The sequence below is a fragment of the Gopherus evgoodei genome, chromosome 2 (genome assembly GCF_007399415.2).
Source record: "Gopherus evgoodei ecotype Sinaloan lineage chromosome 2, rGopEvg1_v1.p, whole genome shotgun sequence".
Lineage (NCBI taxonomy): Eukaryota > Metazoa > Chordata > Testudines > Testudinidae > Gopherus > Gopherus evgoodei.
The window spans coordinates 294,406,502-294,427,166 of record NC_044323.1 but is presented as its reverse complement, the minus strand read 5'-3'; the positions used below and the strand labels follow the sequence as shown (position 1 = coordinate 294,427,166).

Sequence of the window (20,665 nt, the reverse complement as noted above, 5' to 3'; positions counted from 1 at the left end):
TTGGCTAGCAGCAGCCAGCCATCCCCACACAGGGAGGAGGAGCATTGGTCTGGGTGCTGTGGGTGGCTGTCAGGTCATTTTGGTGGGCAAAAGGGCTACTTCTTAGGTACTCTAGATAGAAAAGGAAAGTTATTATTAATTATTATTATTATATTTAAATGTACTGGTTTCTTTCCAAGGATCTAGAAAGGCAGTTCCTGCTCCAAAGAACTCATAAATTTTTTTTAGATAGACAGATGGGGAGCTGCAGTACCATGGAGCACTCATTATTTATTGTCTGTATTGTAGTAGTGTTTACAGGCTTCAGTCAGGATCAGAGGCCCATTTTGTCACGTGCTGTACAAACACAAAATAAGAGAGAGTCCTTGCTACAAATTTAAACAGAGAGCTTAAGAGCCATGAGGGGCAGCAGGCAGAAAAAACACAAACCCTGACACTCTCTCCTGAGGAGATCATTTATTTGGTGGGGAACTTTCTATTTATTTTAGAGGTATAGTGGCCCGACTGATCAGGCACTGGCCTGGCACTCAGGAGACCTGGTCTTGTCTGGGGCCTCGAGATGCTACGGCAATACAAACAATAACAGTATTCATTTATTTTGGATGGTCCAGTGGTAGAAACTGTGATTGTTCATAGGGATTCTGTTACGAACCTCAAGTGCAAGTGGTATTTGCACACCCTGGAAGTGAAAGGATCCTGCCCTGGGTTTTTTTATTTGGAGTGTGATTTTACTCTGAAAAGTGACTGTAAAAAAGGAGAGTTTAATCTGGTTCCTGCCTTTAACTCTCTCCTCTCCAGGGTGCCCAATTGTCACATCTTGAGAAGAGGAGAACGTCTCATTATACTACTCAAATGTCCCTCATAGGAGGCGCATTACATATTTCAGTCCCAAAGCTACCCACTCTCCCTACAAATCTGCTACCCCTCTCCCTTATACTGTTGAAAATTATTTACCTAAGAAACAAAGAACCATTAAGATGCAGTTTACAGTCAGTTATTTACACTAAAGGAAGGGATTGACCAGCATTTTCAATTTCCTGCATGAACCATTTTTAGTGTTCTTGATTTTGGGTCTTGGTCACACATGTCTCACAATTCAGCCGTGGCAAGTTGAGATGTATGGGTCTCTGCCATTTGTTCTGCAATTCCTAAGCATGAATGGAAAATAATTAATTGCTCTTCCTGATTTAATTACAGTATGACTTCAGTTGCACGGCAAGACCCTCAAAAGAAGAGCAAACAGAAGTCTGGTAGTGTCTCTGAGATCATTATTGCTGGTGAGGGCATAAGCTCCTCTCCAAAGGTTGAGAAGAACCTAACCTTGCAGCAGGAGACATCTCAAACAGTCCAGCCGGTTGCTGCCAGGAAGGGAACACCGCCTAGTCTGAAGAGAGAACTAAGCTCCTTGTGGGTTCAGGAGAAGTTTCAGGCTGTAAAAAGGCTAAAATCCTCTCTCTCTTCTCCTGAAATAGCCGCTGTCCCTCCCTCAGTGAGAGATCTCTCAGCTGTGTTTGAAGAAATCCAGGTTATCAAGGGGACATTGCAGGTACTTTCAGACTCATCAATGGAAATTAAAGTCAAGCTCTCCAAAGTACACAGTGAAATCTCACAGATCAACATGTTGATGGAGAAAAATGAATCAGGAATCAGCCAAGTTGGAAGCCAAGTAAAGATTCAAGTCACTAAACCGGAGGCCAGCTCTCCAGATATGAAGACACGGCTCTGTCTTACGGACAAACAGGACCTTACCCTACAGGAGCAGCAGCAGAGGTCTGTAACGCAGGAGTCCAGTGCTGCTTCAGGAAAAGTGGTGGAGCAACACAGTGTCAAGAATCAATGGGACCTCACTCTTTGGCAAGGGAAGACGACACCTGAAACAGCAGGGCCTCTGATAACAGGAGACCGGACAAGCTTGCAAACTCAACAGAACTCTTTCCCACTACCGCAGGAGGAAGGCAATGGTCATGTATGAATGTTCTCCATTTATTACAGCTTCCTTCCCACTTACGCCATCTGGGCCATACCATAAGCTAATCCCAGGCAACCCAGGCCTCTCTGCCTATTTATGCCACCCAATCCAGGTCTCTGCATATTTAACCTACATAATCTGGGCTTCTTTGTACACTTATCCTACACAATCTGGCTCTCTCCACATATTTTTTCTACCTGATCTGGGCTTCTCTGAAGCACCACTCACCCAGACCAAGCCTCTGGGTAGACTCATCCCACTTGACCTATATCATATGAAACAAGCTAGCAAAGGTTTAGGCTAATGCTTTCAAATGTTGACTCCTAATGCTAGGCCCATAAATCCATATGTAGACACCTACTTAAAAGGCCATAATCTCAGACATGCTGAAAACCCAGCAGTCCTCACTGAACTCAATAGAGGCTGGGTTCTGTGCATCTCTGAAAACCAAACCAATTAGGTTTTTAAATATGGTCTGAAATGCCTAACTTTATTATTACTAGTATGTGTATTACTGTAGCACCTAGGAGCCTTAGTCATGGACCCCATTGTGCTAGGCATAGTATAAATAGAGAATAAAGAGAGTCCCTGCCATCAAAGAGCTCCTACCATCTAAGGAATCCACGTTTGAAAATTCTGTCCTGAGGAAACCTTGCAATCTGCTGGGTGATTCAAGTGACTTAACCTCTAAGGAGCCCTAGTGATGGACTGGTCTTTGGCCAGATTCCTCTTGCTTTTAGTCTCCCCAGTGCGGGTGGCATCTAGAACTGTGACATCAATGAAAGGGTTTATCTTGTTTATTTCAGAGTGGCAAAGAGCATATTAGTCTGGTCTCACTTACCGACCTGGTGCTGACAACTGTAGCCAGTCTGAAGGACTCCGACAATGCCAGTGAAGCAGCCACGACAACACTGGCTGCAATTCTGGAGGACCATAGGGCTGAGATGAAGGAGAAGGTAAGAGGGCAGAAGCTGTGAGTGGTGGAAATTGGAGTTCTCTATGCTGGGGGCAGTGAATGGACCTTCTTTGTGGGTTTGTATAGTGACTTTGCCATAATGTAACAGGTGTACCATAACTGCTCATGTTCTTAATCGTATCCACGTCTGTATTATTGCAGTATTCCTCTACTAGGCATTAAACTAATCATCTGTGTCTTCATTGCAACAGTGGGCTATGTGCTGCTGTATTAATGAGCTGCCAGTATGAACTTGTGAATCAAGTCTTCTTCAGGAAAGATGCTCTCTGTCACAGTTCCTCCCATATGCGTTCCTCCCATATATGTTCCTTCATATGCGTCTTGTCCTTCTTACTCTTCTCTGGGGCTTCATGCTCACTCCATGGGTTCTAATTCTGTCAAATTTGTTATTGTGGTCTCTGTACCTTTTTGCCCTGTGCATCACATCTGTCTGAGTTAACAGTATAAGCTCCACAGAGCAGGAACCATGTCTCTCTATGTATTTCATAAAGCCCCAAATACACATGCCCAGAGATAACTACAGATATGATTAACAAGAATTCAGTTCCCACCACCATGAAGAAGTGAATCTTTGAGTGTCTTTTCTTTTGCTCCAGGTGTCAGACATTGTGGATGGCATCTATTTCCAGATAAACAATGTCCCAGAGGGCAGTGCCAGGCGGGCAGCTCTCAGGGTGGTGTGTTCATTGGCTGAGGAGTACCCAGAGGAAGTGGTCTCAAGCCTTCTGAGACACTCGCTCCCATGCGACAGGTAATTGCATTAATGCATAGCCCCTTTCTAGCGCCTTTCACGTGAGGCTCTCAAAGCACTCGATACATTGCAATGACTTGAGCCTCACAACCCCTCTGTGAGGTACGTCAGTACTGTCCCCATTTTACAGACTGGGAAATTGAAGAGAGGCGAAGTGACTTGCCTAAGGTCAGGCGCTGGGAATAAGACCTAGGAATCCTGACTCTCATTCCCAGTCTCCAAGGGCGATGGGTGCTTGTTTGTGCTGGGGTCAGAGAAGAGGAAGGAAGGAAGCTTCCTTCATTTTATAGTTGAACCTTGGGTCAACAAGACATAAACTGTGGCTCTAGGGCACATGTTGGTCTTTGGGGCCCTACACAGGCCTCTCATGAACCTGGTAGGTCTGATCAGAGCTCTGTCTCAGTTTGATGATGCAGAAGTTCCACTGCATTTTGATTTTACAGAACCAAACCCAGCCTGGTTCAGATCCAGCTCCCATCAATCCAAATGTGGAGTGATGGTTCTGTTTTTGTCTCATCCTGTCATCCCTGCATTTCTTCCTGTTTCCTGATGGAACACATTCCGAGCAGATTCGCTCTGTGCTGTGGGCCTCCCCTGGGACCGTGTTTAGGGGCTGGCTCCATCTTAGGCCTCACAAGTGCAGTCAGACCCTGGAAAGGGAGTCCAGGAGAAACTTCTCCATGCAAAGGGTAATTAATGAACACAATGGAGCACTGATACCATGGTGATGGGGGCTATATAAGTACCTAAATAGGGGAGAGTGGTGAAGGTCTGATCAGTGTGTCTACATTTCTGAATTTTCAGCAACGCTGCTGAGCTGTGGAAGGGCCTGTGCAGAAACCTAGAAATCAACACCAAAGTTATGTGGCAGCTGCTCAGAGAGCTGAAACAGAGACCCCGACTCCAGGAGAGCAGCAGCAGCTCTGGTGACGGAGCCTCCCTCACTCCACTGGCTGTGAGTAATTAAACCAACAGGCCTTCCCATTCCAGAGAAAGGGAGCAGCTCTGTATCCTCCTTCATGTTGACCAGCAGCATGTCGGAGTACTGAGGGATGATGCTGGTGACACATCTGGGGGGAATAGTGTGTATGGGTTCCACATCTGTCTGATGACACTCTGAAGTCTCCCTGTCTTTTGTACGTTACCTTCCACCATGACTTTTTACCGTGACCACCCCTTCTGACCCGGGGTAGCTCTACATTTTTTGCTGCTGCAAGCACGGCAGTCAGGCGGCCTTCGGCGGCACACCTGCGGATGGTCCGCTGGTCACATGGCTTCAGCAGCATTTCTGCAGGTGATCTGCCGTTCCCGCACCTTTGGCGTACCCGCCGCCAAATTTCCGCTGAAGCCACGGGGCCAGCGGACCTCCCGCAGGCATGCCACCGAACGCTGCCTGACTGCCGCCCTCACACTGACCAGCACACTGCTCCCGATGGCTTGCCGCCCCAGGCATGCGCTTGCTGCGCTGGTGCCTGGAGCCGCCCCTGCTTCTGACAGAAGACCGGATGGACTCATTTGGAGGAAAAGCAAGTTCTTAACCCACCAGAGGGGTCAGCAGCATCATCTGTTTCTCAGGGTAAAGCACTCTGCCTCCTCACAGCCCCTTCTATAGTAGGCTAAATTTCCCGGTCGAACACATGTCTAGGTGAGCTTAATGATAATCCTTCTTACTGGCAGGGCCCTACTGCAGTGATTTCATTTTGCCTTTGCAATTGGGACACCATTTAATGAGCCTGTTTTATTGTAACTGTGTCAGGTAACAAAGCTTTTTCTTTGCCAAAATCATGAAGTAACATGTAGTAACTTGGGAAATGTGGTCTAAACGGTCTAAATGAAACTACTATAAGGTGGATGCACAACTGGTTGAACCCACAAAGTATTTACCAAGCGGGGAGGATGTATCTAGTGGGGTCCATAGGGGTCAGTCCTTGGTCCAGTACTAGTCAATATTTTTATTAATGACTTGGATAATGGAGTGAAGAGTATGTTTATTACATTTGCAGATGACACCAAGTTGAGAGGGGTTGCAAGCACTTTGGAGGACAAGATTAGAATTCAAAATGAGATTGACAAATTGGTCTGAAATCAACAAGATGAAATTTAATAAAGACAAAAGCAAAAAGTAGTACACTTAGGAAGGGAAAATCAAGTGCACAACTACAAAATGGGAAATAATCGTTTAGGCAGTAATACTGTTGAAAAGGATCTGGGAATTATAGTGGATCACAAATTGAATGAGTCAACTGTGTGATGCGGTTGAGAAAAAGGCTAATGTTCTGGGGTGTTGTGATCCTAAGCACTCCTGTATTCACACCCTACACACTGTTGTAATAATCTTTGTACAAAATATGGCTGCTGAGGTATCATTTGAAAACGAATAAGTCATTGATCATTAATATTCTTGCGTGATGTATGCACATGGTGTGTATTAAGAGTTATGAATGTATGCTGCAATTATTACTAATGTATGTTTAAACCAGGCATGTCGGGGGAGTTGGTAAAGAGGTCTGCCTTAGACAAAGGAATGTGTATTTGCTTCTCTGACCAGCCCAGTCATCTGACTGAGACAATGAAGGTCCATTTTTACATACCAGGTAAACAAGACTATCAAGCAAAGAAGATCGGTAGGAGACAGTATGGCATCTACACTCAGCCAGAAAGAGAAGCTTGGTTTGGGTTTTACTTTTCAAAAAATACATTGTAAAGGTTTATTGGTCTATAAAGACAGGGGCTGAACCTAAAATGCTAAGTAATTGAATCAACTCATGTTCTACAATATTACTGTATTATAATGTAGGGTGAGGTATTTTCTGGAACTTAATGGCACATGAGTGATGAATATCACTGTGAAATGTCCGTATTATACTGTATGAAGAAATGTGGATACTCAATGATATTATGAAGTAAAGTCTGTGGCCAGACAGGGAGAAATGGGTTCCCTCCCAGAAAGAAGGTAGCTATCTATATAAATTAAGCATGGTGGAATCAAATCAATGGAAGCCCCATTTACATCCAGAGGGATCGGAAACCCTCAGGAAGGGAAAAACAGCATGAGGGCATCTGGCCACTGAACTTTGGAAGATATGAGCAAAGACAGAAGCCATCTTTGGCACCCATCACTGAACAGACACAAGGGAACAGAGCTCTTGAAAGTTGAGAAAGATGGGTCTTCAGACCAGAGGTGGTTGAAATCTCTGAAAACTGAATAAAAGTGAGAAACCATCTTGAACAAAGCCTGCACCTTGTTGGATTAAGTTTTAGACTTTTAGATATGTGTTTTCACTTTGATTTGCTTGTAACCCTTTCTAAATTTATTCCTTTTACCTGGCATCACCTAACCTCTGTCCTCTTGTTAATAAATTTGTTTTATTTTTTTTTACTATAAACCAACTCAGTGCAGTGTTTACAGGGAAGGGTGTATTTCCCTCTGTAAAGTTAATAAGCTGTGACGTGATTTTGTGTCTTTAGAAGAACAAACTAACCTTTTCATGTCTGGACTGTCCAGGATGGGGCTGAGCATTGCAGAGCACACAGTTTTTGCCTTCCCTTTTGAGTCTTTCTTCTTGGGCAGACAGGCCATGAACAGGAGGAGCCCTGTTTGACTTCCTCCCCACCTTCAATAGGATTTACATAAGGTGGGAATGCTTTGTTTCCCAAACTTGACCCCTCTTCCCTTACAGTGGAAAGTTACAAGAAGTCTCATGTAATGTTTTAGTATCAGGGGATAAGACTACTTGACTCTGTAAGATCACAGCATCCATGAGTCAGCGGCAGTATGGAGATTCCCCAGGAAGGCCAAGACTTTCACAGTCTGTTGTCCTTGCTGATGGGTCATCCACCCTGTCTGGCTTTTCCATTGTTGTACCTGAAGTGTTAGCAGTGGGTGTCAACCAAAGTACCATAGTTGAAATACAGATACATAGTCAATATTCCTAACTTCAGATACAGAAATGATACAGGCATACAAATTCGATAATCGCATTCAGTAAATCATAACCTTTCCAATGATATCTCACATGAGCCATCTTGCATAAAGTATATCTCAGTTATGTCATACTCATATCGTAAGCATATTTTCATAAATATGGAAGAACACATCACACGGGGATGAACGGTTCTCCATGTCCCCAGAAGGTAGGACAAGAAGTAATGGGCTTAAGCTGCAGCAAAGTAAGCTATTAGCCTTCTCACTCTAAACTCTGGAATAGGGTTCCCAGGGAGGCTATGGAATCCCCATCACTGGAGGTTTTTAAGAACAGGTTGGACAAGCACCTATCAGAGGTGAGCTAGGTTTACTTGGTCCTGCCTCAGCAAGGGGGACTGGACTTGATGGCCTCTCCAGTTGCCTTCCAGCCCAAAATTTCTATGATTCTATGTAGGGGAGACAGAGGATTTTAGAGTTAGATTTGTTTCTTTTACCTTCTTCAGGCAACCAGAGCCCTGTCTGTGATGCTTACTATCTATGTGTGCATCGGAGCAACGCGGGGCTTCTACCCCCAGCTATTCCTAGCCCTGCTGACTCAAGTTCACTACCTGGTGAGCCTGCCGGGCTACACTGAGGTCACCAGAAGGGAGTGTGGCCAGCAGAACAGGCTCACAACAGCCAACCATGTGAGGTAATTATGGAAAAAAGCAGATGCTAATGAGGCAAGTAACAACATGGGTGGTTCCTCATGACAAGGCTCGGGCAGAACCTACTGAAGGCTCAGATGTGAACACAAATCACTCTCTGGAAGAGAGGTCCTGTTGAAGGTGCTCTGGCTTAACTCAGATGGACACAAACCTAGTAAAAGTCTTTAGCTGCTTCCCTTCCATGTTGTCTTACAAGCAGTAAACTCTAAAATTCAACAAACCATGAAGGGTAGTTCCTATGCTTCCTCCAAGCGTCCTTTCTTGGCTTCTTATCAATAACAAACCTGTTTTTAAAGATGATGAGCTTAAACAGCCTCAGCTGCATCTGACTGGCTTGTCAGGCTTCCCTGAGCTGCCTCTGAACTCGGGCTGGGACTAACCCCCTTGTCACTCTCTGGCTCAGCAGGGCCTCATCTGGTGGACACCACTGGGATGGCTACGGCAGGGCTTTTGGATCCCCTACAGGGTGGCACCAATAGACCCATAAGCCTGATGTGAGGATGAGTCATCCCTGAACCAGAGACCGACTAAGCCACATGTGGTGATGAGTCATTCCCATGCTAGGCTCCAGCCAACCCACAAGCCAGGAGCTGGGCTGATGAGTGTCAGGGCAAGTATATAAGCCTCATGGGAGAGATGGCAGCTCAGTCAGCTCAATGTCACTTCATGGCTTGGAACTCTCCCCTGCCTGCTAGTTGTGACAGATTCCTCAGGCCTTAGCCTGCTCCAGCCCTGCGCCAATTCCAGGCGTGTTCCCACTTCTGCTCCAGTCCTGTCCTTGTTCTGGCCTAGCTCCCAGTCCTACCCTTGCCTTGTCTGGACTGTGCTTTTGATTCCTGATTTCAGCTCTGGCTCCAGCTCCTGACCCAACTGCCACCATGCTGACCACTAGACCCAACTGCCCCTACTCCAACCACTAGGTCTGATCATCCAGGTCTCAGTTTCTGACACCCTATAGGGGTTATATCACTGTACACGGTTCCTCTCCATCCACCAGGCAAGGCGCAGTTACAAAGGGAGTGAGGGGATAGCTCAGTGGTTTGAGCATTGGCCTGCTAAATCCAGGGTTGTAAGTTGAGGGGGCCATTCAGGGAACTGGAGTAAAAAAAATAATATATATGATAAAATAAACTGTCAGGGGATTTGTCCTGCTTTGAGCAGGGGGTTGGACTAGATGACGTCCTGAGGTGCATTCCAACCCTGATATTCTATGATTCTATGGCTGTGTTTCTACCCTCATGACAACACTATAGGAAAATAAAGAGGCAGTGTTGCCTTGTACATCAAAGATGTATACCCTTGTACTGAGGATGAGGTAGAAGTGGGAAGCACACCTGTTGAAAGTCTCTAAGTAAGGATAAAAGGGGTAAAGACAAGGGTAATGTCATGGTAGGGGTCCATTATTGACCACCTCACCAGGAAGTAGAGACAGATGAGGCTTTTTTTAAACAACTCACAAAATCATCCAAAGCCAGGACTTCAACTACCCAGACATCTATGGGGAAAATAACACAGCAGCACACAGATTATCCAACAAGTTCTTGGAATGCATTGGAGATAACTTTTTTGTACAGAACGTGGATAAAGCTACTAGGGGAGAGGCTGTTCTAGATTTGATTTGGACAAATAGAGAGGAACTGGTTGAGAATTTGAAGATGGAAGGCAGCTTGGGTGAAAGTAATCATGAGAGAGTTCATGATTCTAAGGAATGGTAGGAGGAAAAACAGTAGAATAAAGACAGTGGACTTCAGGAAAGCAGACTTTAGCAAACTCAGAGAACTGGCAGGTAAGATCCTGTGGGAAGCATGTCTAAAGGCTTGTCTTCACTATGAGGGTAAGTCGACCTAAGTTATGCTACTCCAGCTGTGATAAGATGATAAGTAACAGTCAACATGGATTTGTCAAGGACAAATCATGTCAAACTGATCTAATATTCTTCTTTGACAAGGTAACAAGTCTTGTGTATAAGAGGAAGGCAGTAGATGTGACATATCTCAACTTTAGTAAGGCTTTTGATACTCACATGACCTTCTCATAAGCAAACTAGGGAAATATAGCCTAGACAAACTTACTATGAGGTGGGTGCACAAATGGTTGGAAAACATACACAGAGTAGTGATCAATGGTTCACTGTCAAACTGGAAGGGTATACTGAGTGGGGTCCCACAGGCATTTGTCCTGGATTCAGTTCTATTCAATATCTTCATAAATGATTTGGATAATGGTAGAGAGTGTACGCTTTAAAGTTTGTGAACGATACCAAGCTGGGAGGGGTTGCCACCACTTTGGAGGACAAGACTTGTATTTGACATTATTTTGACAAACTGGAGAAATAGGATGGAATTCAATAAGGACAAATGTGAAGTATTATGTTTAGGAAGAAATAATCAATTGCACAAGTACAAAATGGGAAATGACTGCCTAGGAAGGAGTACTACAGAAAAAGATCTACGGGTTATAGTTGACCACAAACCAGATATGACTCAATAATGTAATACTCTTGCAAAAAAGCAAACATTATTCTGGGATATATTAGCAGGAGCGTTTAAGCAAGACATGAAAAGTAATTCTTCCACTCAGCACTGATAAGGCCTCAGCTGGAATATTGTGTCCAGTTCTGGCCACCACATTTTAGGAAAGATATGGACACACTGGAGAAAGTCCAGAAGAGAGCAACCAAAATTATTAAAGGTCTAGAAAACATGACCTATGCAGAAAGATTGGTTTGTTTAATCTGGAAAAAGAGAAGACAGGGGGGGACATGATAACAGTCTTCAAGTATGTAAAGTTGTTATAAAGAGGAGAGTAATTGTTTTCCTTATCCACAGAGGACAGGAAAAGAAGTTATGATCTTAAATTTCAGCAAAGGAGATTTAGGTTAGACATTAGGAAAAGCTTCTTAACTGTCAGGGTGGTTAAGCACTAGAACAAATTACCCAGGGAGGTTGAGGAATCTCCATCACTGGAGGTTTTTAAGAACAGGCTGGACAAACACTTAGTCCTGCCTAAGTGCAAGGGATGGACTAGATGATCTATCAGTGTGTGGTGCCCAAGTCACTGAAAAGTTCTTAACTCCCTCAAAACTCTTGGAAACCACACCCAGTAAAGGTGTAGCCGTCAGATGAGTCTGTTACCCAGCTATGCAAAGGGGATGTTGATATCAGTTAGATCAGTTATCCACTGTGGGGCTCCTTTATCATTTCCTGACCTTACCAAAGCTCCTAAGTTCTCCAACATCTACACATTGTAGCTAGATGAAAAGAGGCCACTGGGCCCCATTCAGGGCCAAACCCCCTTCTGTCTGTAGTATTTGTCCCCTGAGCACTGTAATATCCTTCTTTCTTTCAGGTAGTTCCTGAGATCTTCTCAGTGCAGGTTCCCTTACCACTTATGGGAGACATCAATCTCTCTCTGCACAGAGAAATTTGTCCTGCAATCCCACACCACCCTTACTCTTCTTTCAGCTCTCATCTACACCCTCTTGTTTTATAGCCAGTTACCAGCTGTGTTATTAGCTATCTTCTGATTTCCCATCCCATCACCATATTCGATCGTCAGGCCCTAGTGGAGATCAGAACCAAGTACTGGAGCAGAGAGTCCAGTGAAACCAGCTCAGAGACTATTACTAAGATAATAATAGTGCCACGGAAAGTTCCCAGGGATTATAGGGAGGGACTCAGACAGAAAGGAGGCATTTAATAGCCATAAGTTTCATCCACACACCCACCCATGTGAACAAAAATTAGATGGATAGGAGCTATCGTGTCATATCTAATCTACCCACTGTAGGTCAGTGCAGGATTATTCCCTGCAGTTGGTTTTGCAGGCTAATTTTAAATGTCTCAAACTAGGAAGCAATCCCACATTCCCCAGTGTGCCCCCGTGATATCTGATTCAAACTGACTCTGTGATCTCCCTTCCCAGGGAAAGCAGTGCCCTTTCTTTGTGATACACGCTATGCCTGTAGGGTGTTGATATCTCAGGTCTAGCCTGTCAGACTGCCCCTGAAGTGATGGGAGTGTCTGTGCAGTGGGGTGCAGGTGGGATTGGGGTTTCACTTATATCCCAGTATGATGAATGGATCAAAATAATCCCTCGTGTAACTCTATAGAAGTTGGCCCTATGTATCTTGGTGCTTATAAACAGGAACTGAGAGGGGTTGTTTTAATTCCATAGTCCTGGTCTTTTTTTCAATGTAGTTGTGCAGTGGAATCTCTGAAGACCCTGCTGATCCGAGACAGAAGAGAAATTGTGTTGCCATGGATGGAGAAAGTGGGGGGCTGGGACCTTCTCTCAAGCGCTGAGGGTTACCTGGAAGGGGTCCTTCTGCTGGCTAGGTAAGTAATGACAGCGTCAATGTGGGGAGGGACAGCTCAGTGGTTTGAGCATTGGCCTGCTAAACCCAGGATTGTGAGTTCAATCCTCAAAGGGGCCACTACAGGGATATGGGGCAAAAATCTGTCTGGGGATTGATCCTTTGAGCAGGAGGTTGGACTAGATGACCTCCTGAGGTTCCTTCCAACCCTGATATTCCATAAAGTTCCTCTGGCTACCCTGTGCAGCACTGATTCATACTCAGGCTGCCATTTGTTGCAAACTCATTTATTACTGTATATTCCTCCAATAATTATGAGCATATGATTTATATCACAGAGCCATGGTTACACATTCAAGCCACCATCTCTCTGGGCTTCTTGCCAATACCATCCCAAATCTCCACACTGAGGATGAAGAGAAAACTCTGACAGCCATTGCCTTCTTCACTGGGGTAAGATGAGTTAGCTGACATGTGTGGCTAGGCTTCTAGGGAGCAGTTTAGCTCCAGACTTCAATAGCTCACTGTTGAATGGGGAATTTGCATCGGCAACTTGGCCATCCTCTTATCTGTTCCTTGTTGCCGATTCTGGTGGGAGAAGCATGATGAGAGATCCTATCTTTGATTGCAGAAGTACTAGTTTTGGATGGGCTAAACCATCAGGTGACACAGGGAAAGAATGAGAGATCACCAAGGATATTTCTCTCCAGGTTTCCTCATTAATTAGATGGCTTGTCTTCTCCCAGTTCTTTGGGGCTGTCTGCACAGAATGGTCCTTTATCTAAAGCCATGAGATCTAGAGATAGTCCCATAAAGTGAGTTTTATTTTTAATTTACAGACCAATCCCACTTCTGAGTCCCTTGCCTGGGGACAGCTGTGAGAGAAGCCTATTCACACCTCATGAAATGTGGGTCAGGAGTGAACTGCATTCACACAGGAGTGGGCTGTGAGCTGTAATACTTTGGTCTAGTGTTTTAGTGTGTGAGTGCTGGTGGTTTGTGATATACATGTCAAATTAGATGATCTGGTGGTCCCTTCTGGCCTTAAACTCTATGACTCTAGGAGATTTTATAGCAGAATGCAGGGAATTTTGCCTCTGATATCCATCCAAAGAACAAACCTGGAGAGAGAATTCTGTTTTCCGCTTGTAATGGACTCACTGTTTTGATTTTAGCTTCTCCGTAGCAAATCTGTGACCAAGCTATTGCCAAAACAAACTATTCTGGGTAGGCTGGAAGAGTGGCGGATAGATCCGAGACCCACTGTCCGCTGGCTAAGTCTGCACGGGCTTGGAAACATGGCACTTCACCGGCAGAAGGTAATAGCAATAAGAGGGACTTCTGTGGGAGCTGCAGATACTCAGCTTCTCTGAATACCAGGGCTTGCATGTCTGCAACAAGGTCCTAAAATTAGAGGCTACTTTTGAAAGCGTGTGTGTAAGGAACTTGCCCAAGCAAGTTGGTTTTGCAGCTCAAACTAGAATCCAGGAGTCCTGACTTGTTCTAGGCCCATTTCTAGACCAGGCTGCCTTAGGTATAGCAGTGACAACTGTCACTGAATGGTGAATTATCATTATTTTTAGTTATAAAACCAACTCCAGTAATACCAAAACATGCCTGTAGTGAACACAACAGAACTGTGTAGCTGGTGTTGATGGTGCAAATCCTAGGTCCGTGGAAGTAGAACCAGAACTGCTGGATGGTTCATGGCTGAGTGAATTACAGCTGGGAGTGCTTCATCAGGGGTCAATAATGTTCCAGGAAGGTGACAAAGAGCTGTCAATACCCTGCATCCAGCTAAAAGAAAGCGAGTCTCTGAATCCTGGGAGGGACCATGCTCTGAGCATCCTCTATCTTCAGTCTGCTGGTTACACTGTGCAGTGACTGGAGAGTATGAGTCAGTATTCCATCTCTTCTGATGAGCTTCTTTTCCGCAGGTGAAACAGCTCCAGGCTCTCCTTCCCGCCATCCTGGTGGGTTTGAACGAGACACACGAGAGGCTTGTTAGGGAGGCCATCGCCGCTCTGGGAAGTATTCTCAGACACCACAGGGACAGGGTGAACATCAGCTCCATCTGTGTTCGGATTGCGAAGATGCTTCGGCCCTTCCTGGATGACGTAAGACAATGGGAAGAAGGAGGTTCCTATGTGCATGGAGGAGGAGCTGGTTACTGCTGCCAGGAAAAAGCAGTAACCTTTGTGAGGAGAGAACCTCCTTTTTTAATTCCTTCGATTCTTCGTTCCTCCTGCTTTCCCCAATCCCGAGCTAAGGTTTTGTTCAGTGGATCCTGCTGGGCCTTTATTAAGCAGCAGTACAGATCCACTTATAGCCATGCTTATAAGGGTCGGCTTTGGGATGCTCTGTCAGAAGTAAAGTTAATGTCCTATCACAGTCAAACTCAACAGGGCAATATCTAGTCTGTTACCCATCTGCATAATGGGGTTACTGATATTTCCTGAACTCCCAGGGTACTGTGAGGTCATATTCTATATTGCTTGTGAAGTGCTCAAAAACTAGTGACGAACATCATAGAAAAGCCTGTAAACAAGTGATCAGTAAGGCAGATTCTGATGTCCTCTATTAGTCAGAGGTATACTCTCTGCTATAGCCATGATCTGCAGCTCACAATACTACAGAATCGACATTGGCCTTCCTCATTATAGGAGGAAATGAATGCTCGGAGTACTGCAAACCCAGATATTTGAAACTCAACCAGTCTATAGACTGCATTCTCCAACAGGCATATGGCTCCCCATATAGGGTCTCCCATGAGAATGGGGACTTCTGTCGCTGGTTGATTGGGGACTGAGAGTGAATATCTCTGTTGATTCTGATCTAGAAGGGCAGCTTGATTTCCCCCCAGCAATCTTTGGTGAGTGAATGGACCTTGAGACCAGAAAGATAATATGGCAACACTATCTGGAGGTTCAAATTTTATCTGATATTCAAGCAGTATGCTGCAGAATATGGAAGATGTAATCCACTAGAAGATGCAGGATTATGATGTTCTATGTGTTATGCAGCAGGATGTGCTGCTTATTTAATAACACCCTCCCCACAATGAATTGTCAACTAAGTTTGGCCCCAGGACCTTCTATGCCACAGCACAAGTCTCTACCATTTGAGCAAATGGAGTAATTTAACTAGCTGATAGCAGTAGTGGGTTGTTATCCTCTAGTGGTCCACCCACTAGAGAAGGACATGGCACAAACTCTGCCACTATGTTACAATGACATGGTGTTAGCAGGGTGTGCACCTCTTGTATAGAGATGCCTGACGTAGAGCAGAGAACTTCCAACACCTACATATGAAACTGTAGTGGGAAGGAACTGCTATTTTCTCAACCCACCTCATTGTATAAAGAGCCATTCTTTCTCCATAGGCAGGCTATCCACAGTTATAAAGCCGCAGTCTGAGTCTGTAGTTTCCATTACACAGACACTGCTCTGTGCTGAAACAGCTTTCAGTGAGAGCTCCCTCTTTGTGTATCACTCACAGCCCAGAGACAAGGTGCGCTCTTCTGCCATTGGCCTGTTTGGGAACCTCTTAAGCGGTTTGAACCTAAAGTCTAAATCCATCATGCAGGAGCAAGTCCTCAGCAGCTTGGTGCCGTTGCTCCTCCATCTGCATGACCAGGATCGCGAGGTGGTTGAGGTAAGACTTAGCGTCACTTCTCCAGCCCTAAGGAATTACAACTATCAGGTTCTTCTGCCAGATTCCTCTCTAGATCCATTTCCCAAGGCACAATCTTTTCTGCTTTTTACCCTAATATGTTTCCTATACACATGTACCCAAAGGTAAAAAACATTGCTCCTCATGGACACTTCCTGTACGCTTTTAGCCCATGCGAAGAATCAAAGCCAGATGCCATTAACAGGAAGGCAGGGACATTAAGCCCACACTGCTAGGTGGCATCTACAAATTCACCTCTCAAAACCTGTATGCTCATCTGTCTGCAAGAGCAAAACTCTATAAATCAGGTAATTGCAGCCTAAGCACCTCATTTGCATGCCTGCATCTGCAAACAGCTGCCCACCAAAAACATGGGAGGAGACTGCAGGACCCAGGGACCTGGCTCTGTCTCTCTCTGTGGGATAGGAACACAGAGACTACAAGGGCCAAGGAGGAGGCCATTAACCCTTTCCTTCCCTCTCCTACTTAGGGTAAGTTTTCTTTGTTGGCTTTCAGTGGCTATTGGACAGGATCAACAGCATCTGTCCTTCTGACCTTCTTCTCTCCCCTTTGCCATGCAGAGCTGTGAGTGGACTTTAGCACGATGTAATGACTTCATGGGATGGAAATTGCTGGAGGAGATATTCACCATGGCCCATTATGACAATCAGCAGGCCTTGTGCAAAGTCTGCAAGCACCTGGTAAGGGAACAGTGGGCTTCTCTGTGGAATGGGATGATTTGGTGGTGGGAGGGACACGAGTTATCTAATAAATGGCACCATATTTAAAATGATTTGCATCTCCCCCAAGATCTCGCTTTGCAGGCCTAGTGACCCTCCTGTCCACACCCGGCTGCTGCTGTCTTAGATCACGTTGGTGAACTGCAAAGCTTTAAAATCCTTGGTGTTTGTCTAAAAGTGATACCTTGAGCAATGCACATAGGCACAGGCAGTGGGAAGGGCACTTGGGAACAATGCAGTGGGAATAGGTAGGTGGCATCAGTGCTGGGGACGAGGCCATGAAGCACTCAGAGGATGGTAGTGATGCTTTTTCCTGTTCAAAAGCTCACTGGCAGGAATTGTCTGCAGCAGAATCACAGACATTAGAAACGGAACGGCAGTATTAGGTGACCCAGCCCCTTCTCCTGACAATGGAGGAATGTCTGTGCTCCATCCAGTCTAGTTTTAAATATTTCAGGTGATGGGTCTTCCACTGCTGCCTTTGGGAAAGTCGTCTACTACCAGCTGGCTCTCATCTTCAGTGAGATCCCATAGGACCTCTTTTCTCTCCCTCTAATGCTGTTCTCTGGTGACTACAGTGGTACAGCCATGCTGCTGTAGCACTTCGATGTAGACACTATCTATGCCAACGGGAGGGGTTCTCCTGTTGGAATACATAATCCACCTCCCTGAGAGGCAGCAGCTAGGTGGGAAGAATTCTTCCATCAACATAGCATTGTCCACACCAGGGATTAGGTTAGTTTACCTATGTAGTTCATGGGTGTGGATTTTTCAGATTCTTGAGCAATGTGGCTGGGTCAACCCAACATTTTAGCACAGACCAGGTCTGAGAGGAGCTTGCTCAGAAGGTGAAAGCTCTGGATTTGAAAGAATTAGCTCCTGGCACCAAAGTTTGACCAGTCTGTTAGTCCACTAGGATCCAGCCTGTGTCTCCTCTTATACCCGTCTCCACTTATACCCTCCTCCCCTTGTTGACCTAGATACAGTATATCCCTTTCTTCTACTCCCCAGCCAAGATCTCTCTAATATTCAGAGAGGTCTCCTCATTCCTCCCTAGGTTCAGCGATACTCAGGGAGAGTCCATGAATTCCTGTCCCAGAGCCAGCACTATCTGAAGAGCGGCCAGGCTCCTGTGAGGAGAGTAGCCAATATGTTCACAGGTAAACAAAACCAAACCACACACTTGACCTTTGTAAGCAACTTCTATCAAAGCCTTTTTCTGAGCTTCCCTTCCTCTCTCTTGGGGTTTATGCAGCACTATAGGAAGAAAATTACAGCCCTTTCATGCCAAATGCTCTCATCAGAATTCCTCTAACCCCCCCCCCCCACTATGCTATTCCTGGAACAACTGCTATAGAACAATGCAAATAATAGAGCTGAGTTAATAATTCACAGCTAATTATTTATGAGGCACATTTTGCTTTTTTGATCTTCGACCCCATTGTGAAATTCTCCAGTGTATTTATGATTCAAAAGGATTTGGAAATAGCTTTAACGACCAATTCTTGGGCAGCTGATTGTGCAAACTGCAAGTGTTACAATTGAATATATATACTTGTTCACACTGTAACTCACCAAACTAATGTAACTGTCACTTTGGGCTTGTCTACACTTAAAATGCTACAGGAGTGAAGCTACCTCGGTGTAGCGCTTCAGTGTAGACACTGCCTGTGCTGATGGGAGGGATTTCCCATCGGCGTAGTTAAGCCATCTGCCCAGTAGGCGGTAGGTCAATGGAAGAATTCAAGAAGAAGTTATAATCAAGCATACAACTGGAAAATAGTTTGTGGCCATTATTTGAGATACAATTTGCTTTCTGCTAGTATTTGCCCTAGCTAAGCTTGAGTGATCACAGATCCTCTGACCTTCACCAATGCAACTGAAGGAAAATTCATTTTTGCATTAGACCAAATATTTGCTGGGGTGTCCCCATTTGCCCACTTTTAGTAGCTATCCCCTCCTTTTCAAAATAGCCCTTCAGGCATGCTCCAGATTTGGGCTCCTAGGAGTTGCAAACTCCTCTGATGACCTGATAAGATGTTGTGAAAACACCACAATTTGGGGATAGGCCTAAGCAGTAGAAGCTCCCACTGGAGGTTGTGAGAAATGAGAGGCTAATTATTTTAACCATCTTTCTAGGGTTCATTGTCCATCACATGGATGCCAGCTGCATGAGTGTAGGAGATATGTCCTCACTTCTCAGTGGTAAGTAAGGATCCTGGCCTTTGAACCAACAAAATTAATATACCTGGGTGTGTGCATCTAACTGGTCATGTGTCTGTGCACAACTGTTTCAGGGTATGTGTTTAACCAGAGTGTGTGCTTGTCTTTTTCTGGATGTTTAGGTAACAAATTTGCACATTTAAGGTATTCCTCTAGGCACAGCTGTTTCTGATCACATGGGTAGCAAATTTGTGTATCTAAGTCCATGGTCTCTGACTGCGTATTTGCATATCTCTGTGGGTGATCATAGATCAGTGCCTGACCTGCTCCTTGTTTCAGCTCTCAGTGATTCGCTGCTTGATCCTGAGCCCTCAGTCTGCAGTGTTGCTTCTGTCTCTATCCAGCAAGTGAAGCAAGTCTCTGAGAATCTGGCTGTGACAAGTATCCTGCTCTCACTGAGGAGACTATTCTGCTGCATGATGAGCCAGAACAGAGAGAAACCTTTGTATGAGGACAGCCCCTTTAAAAGAAGGAGATGGCTGGAACTCCAAGATTCAAAGATTGTGTGAGAATTAATTCAAAAAGAGTAAGAATAAAACAAAGAGACTCCTTACTGGAGGCTTCCGTGCCTCTGGGCCTGCATTGGAAAGTACACAAAGAGGAAAAAAAATCCCACGCTCTCTGTAGAAGAACTTGTTCCTCCAGCATTAGAAAAAACTGGCAGAGCTCCTGAGAGGTGAACACAGATCTTACCTCCAGGCAGAAAATTGGACTTCTAGCTTCTCTCTCAACAAAGAAAAATAAATTTTGATGCAGTGTGTCGTTAACCTGTGCAATTCTCTACCTCGGTAGGTCAGTGAGAAATACTATGGGGAGAGGGTGGGAAGGAGACTGTGCCAATATGCTCTTCAACCAGGGTGTACTTTAGCTGGAGTTCAGATGTTACTGCATATACAAGCTCCTGGTTTTGCTCAGCTTGGAATCATCTTCGTTTAAAGGGGCATTGTGAAATGGAGTGAGGCCGTGTACAGCATAAACAAGGAAGTATCTTGGTTCAGTTTTAAAAAGGATCTTGTTGGGCCTAGACTAATAGGAAGGCTTATTAGTCCAGCTCTGGGCTGTTTGGGTCCCATTTGCTTCACAAGCTCAAGGAGAGAGGTTTTGGCTACAGAGGCATTCCTATAAGCATTCCCATTTGCAGACATACTCTTTAAAGAAAGCTTCCCTGGAGGCTTTTTCCCCTTAGCAGACCACTGTAGTCTATTGAGTTCTGGATTAATATATTGATTATTGATAGATTGGTTTTATATTAGATCACAGTCACGTGGGATAAAAATCCAGCTTCCTAAACAACTTGTTATGGACTGGGATGTAGGCGGCCTTGCCTAGTAGTCACAGCAGCAGTCAGGTCTAGTGGGTGGAGCAGGCATCCCAGTTGCATAACAAA

The 20,665-nt window shown here is 45.0% G+C and overlaps 1 protein-coding gene across 1 annotated transcript; it reads left to right on the top strand.

Annotated features, from left to right (window-relative positions):
* Nucleotides 1-1,195: 1,195 nt before the first annotated feature.
* Nucleotides 1,196-19,787, top strand: MROH6 (maestro heat like repeat family member 6; the record flags this gene model as incomplete). The annotated part of the gene is made up of 14 exons (XM_030549618.1): nucleotides 1,196-1,966; nucleotides 2,776-2,925; nucleotides 3,542-3,696; nucleotides 4,501-4,651; nucleotides 8,125-8,312; nucleotides 12,528-12,665; nucleotides 12,982-13,096; nucleotides 13,819-13,962; nucleotides 14,581-14,760; nucleotides 16,142-16,297; nucleotides 16,897-17,016; nucleotides 18,113-18,215; nucleotides 19,195-19,260; nucleotides 19,558-19,787. Coding segments are annotated over 14 exons (2,667 nt in total), but the record flags the coding sequence as incomplete, so codon positions are not given.
* Nucleotides 19,788-20,665: the final 878 nt, after the last annotated feature.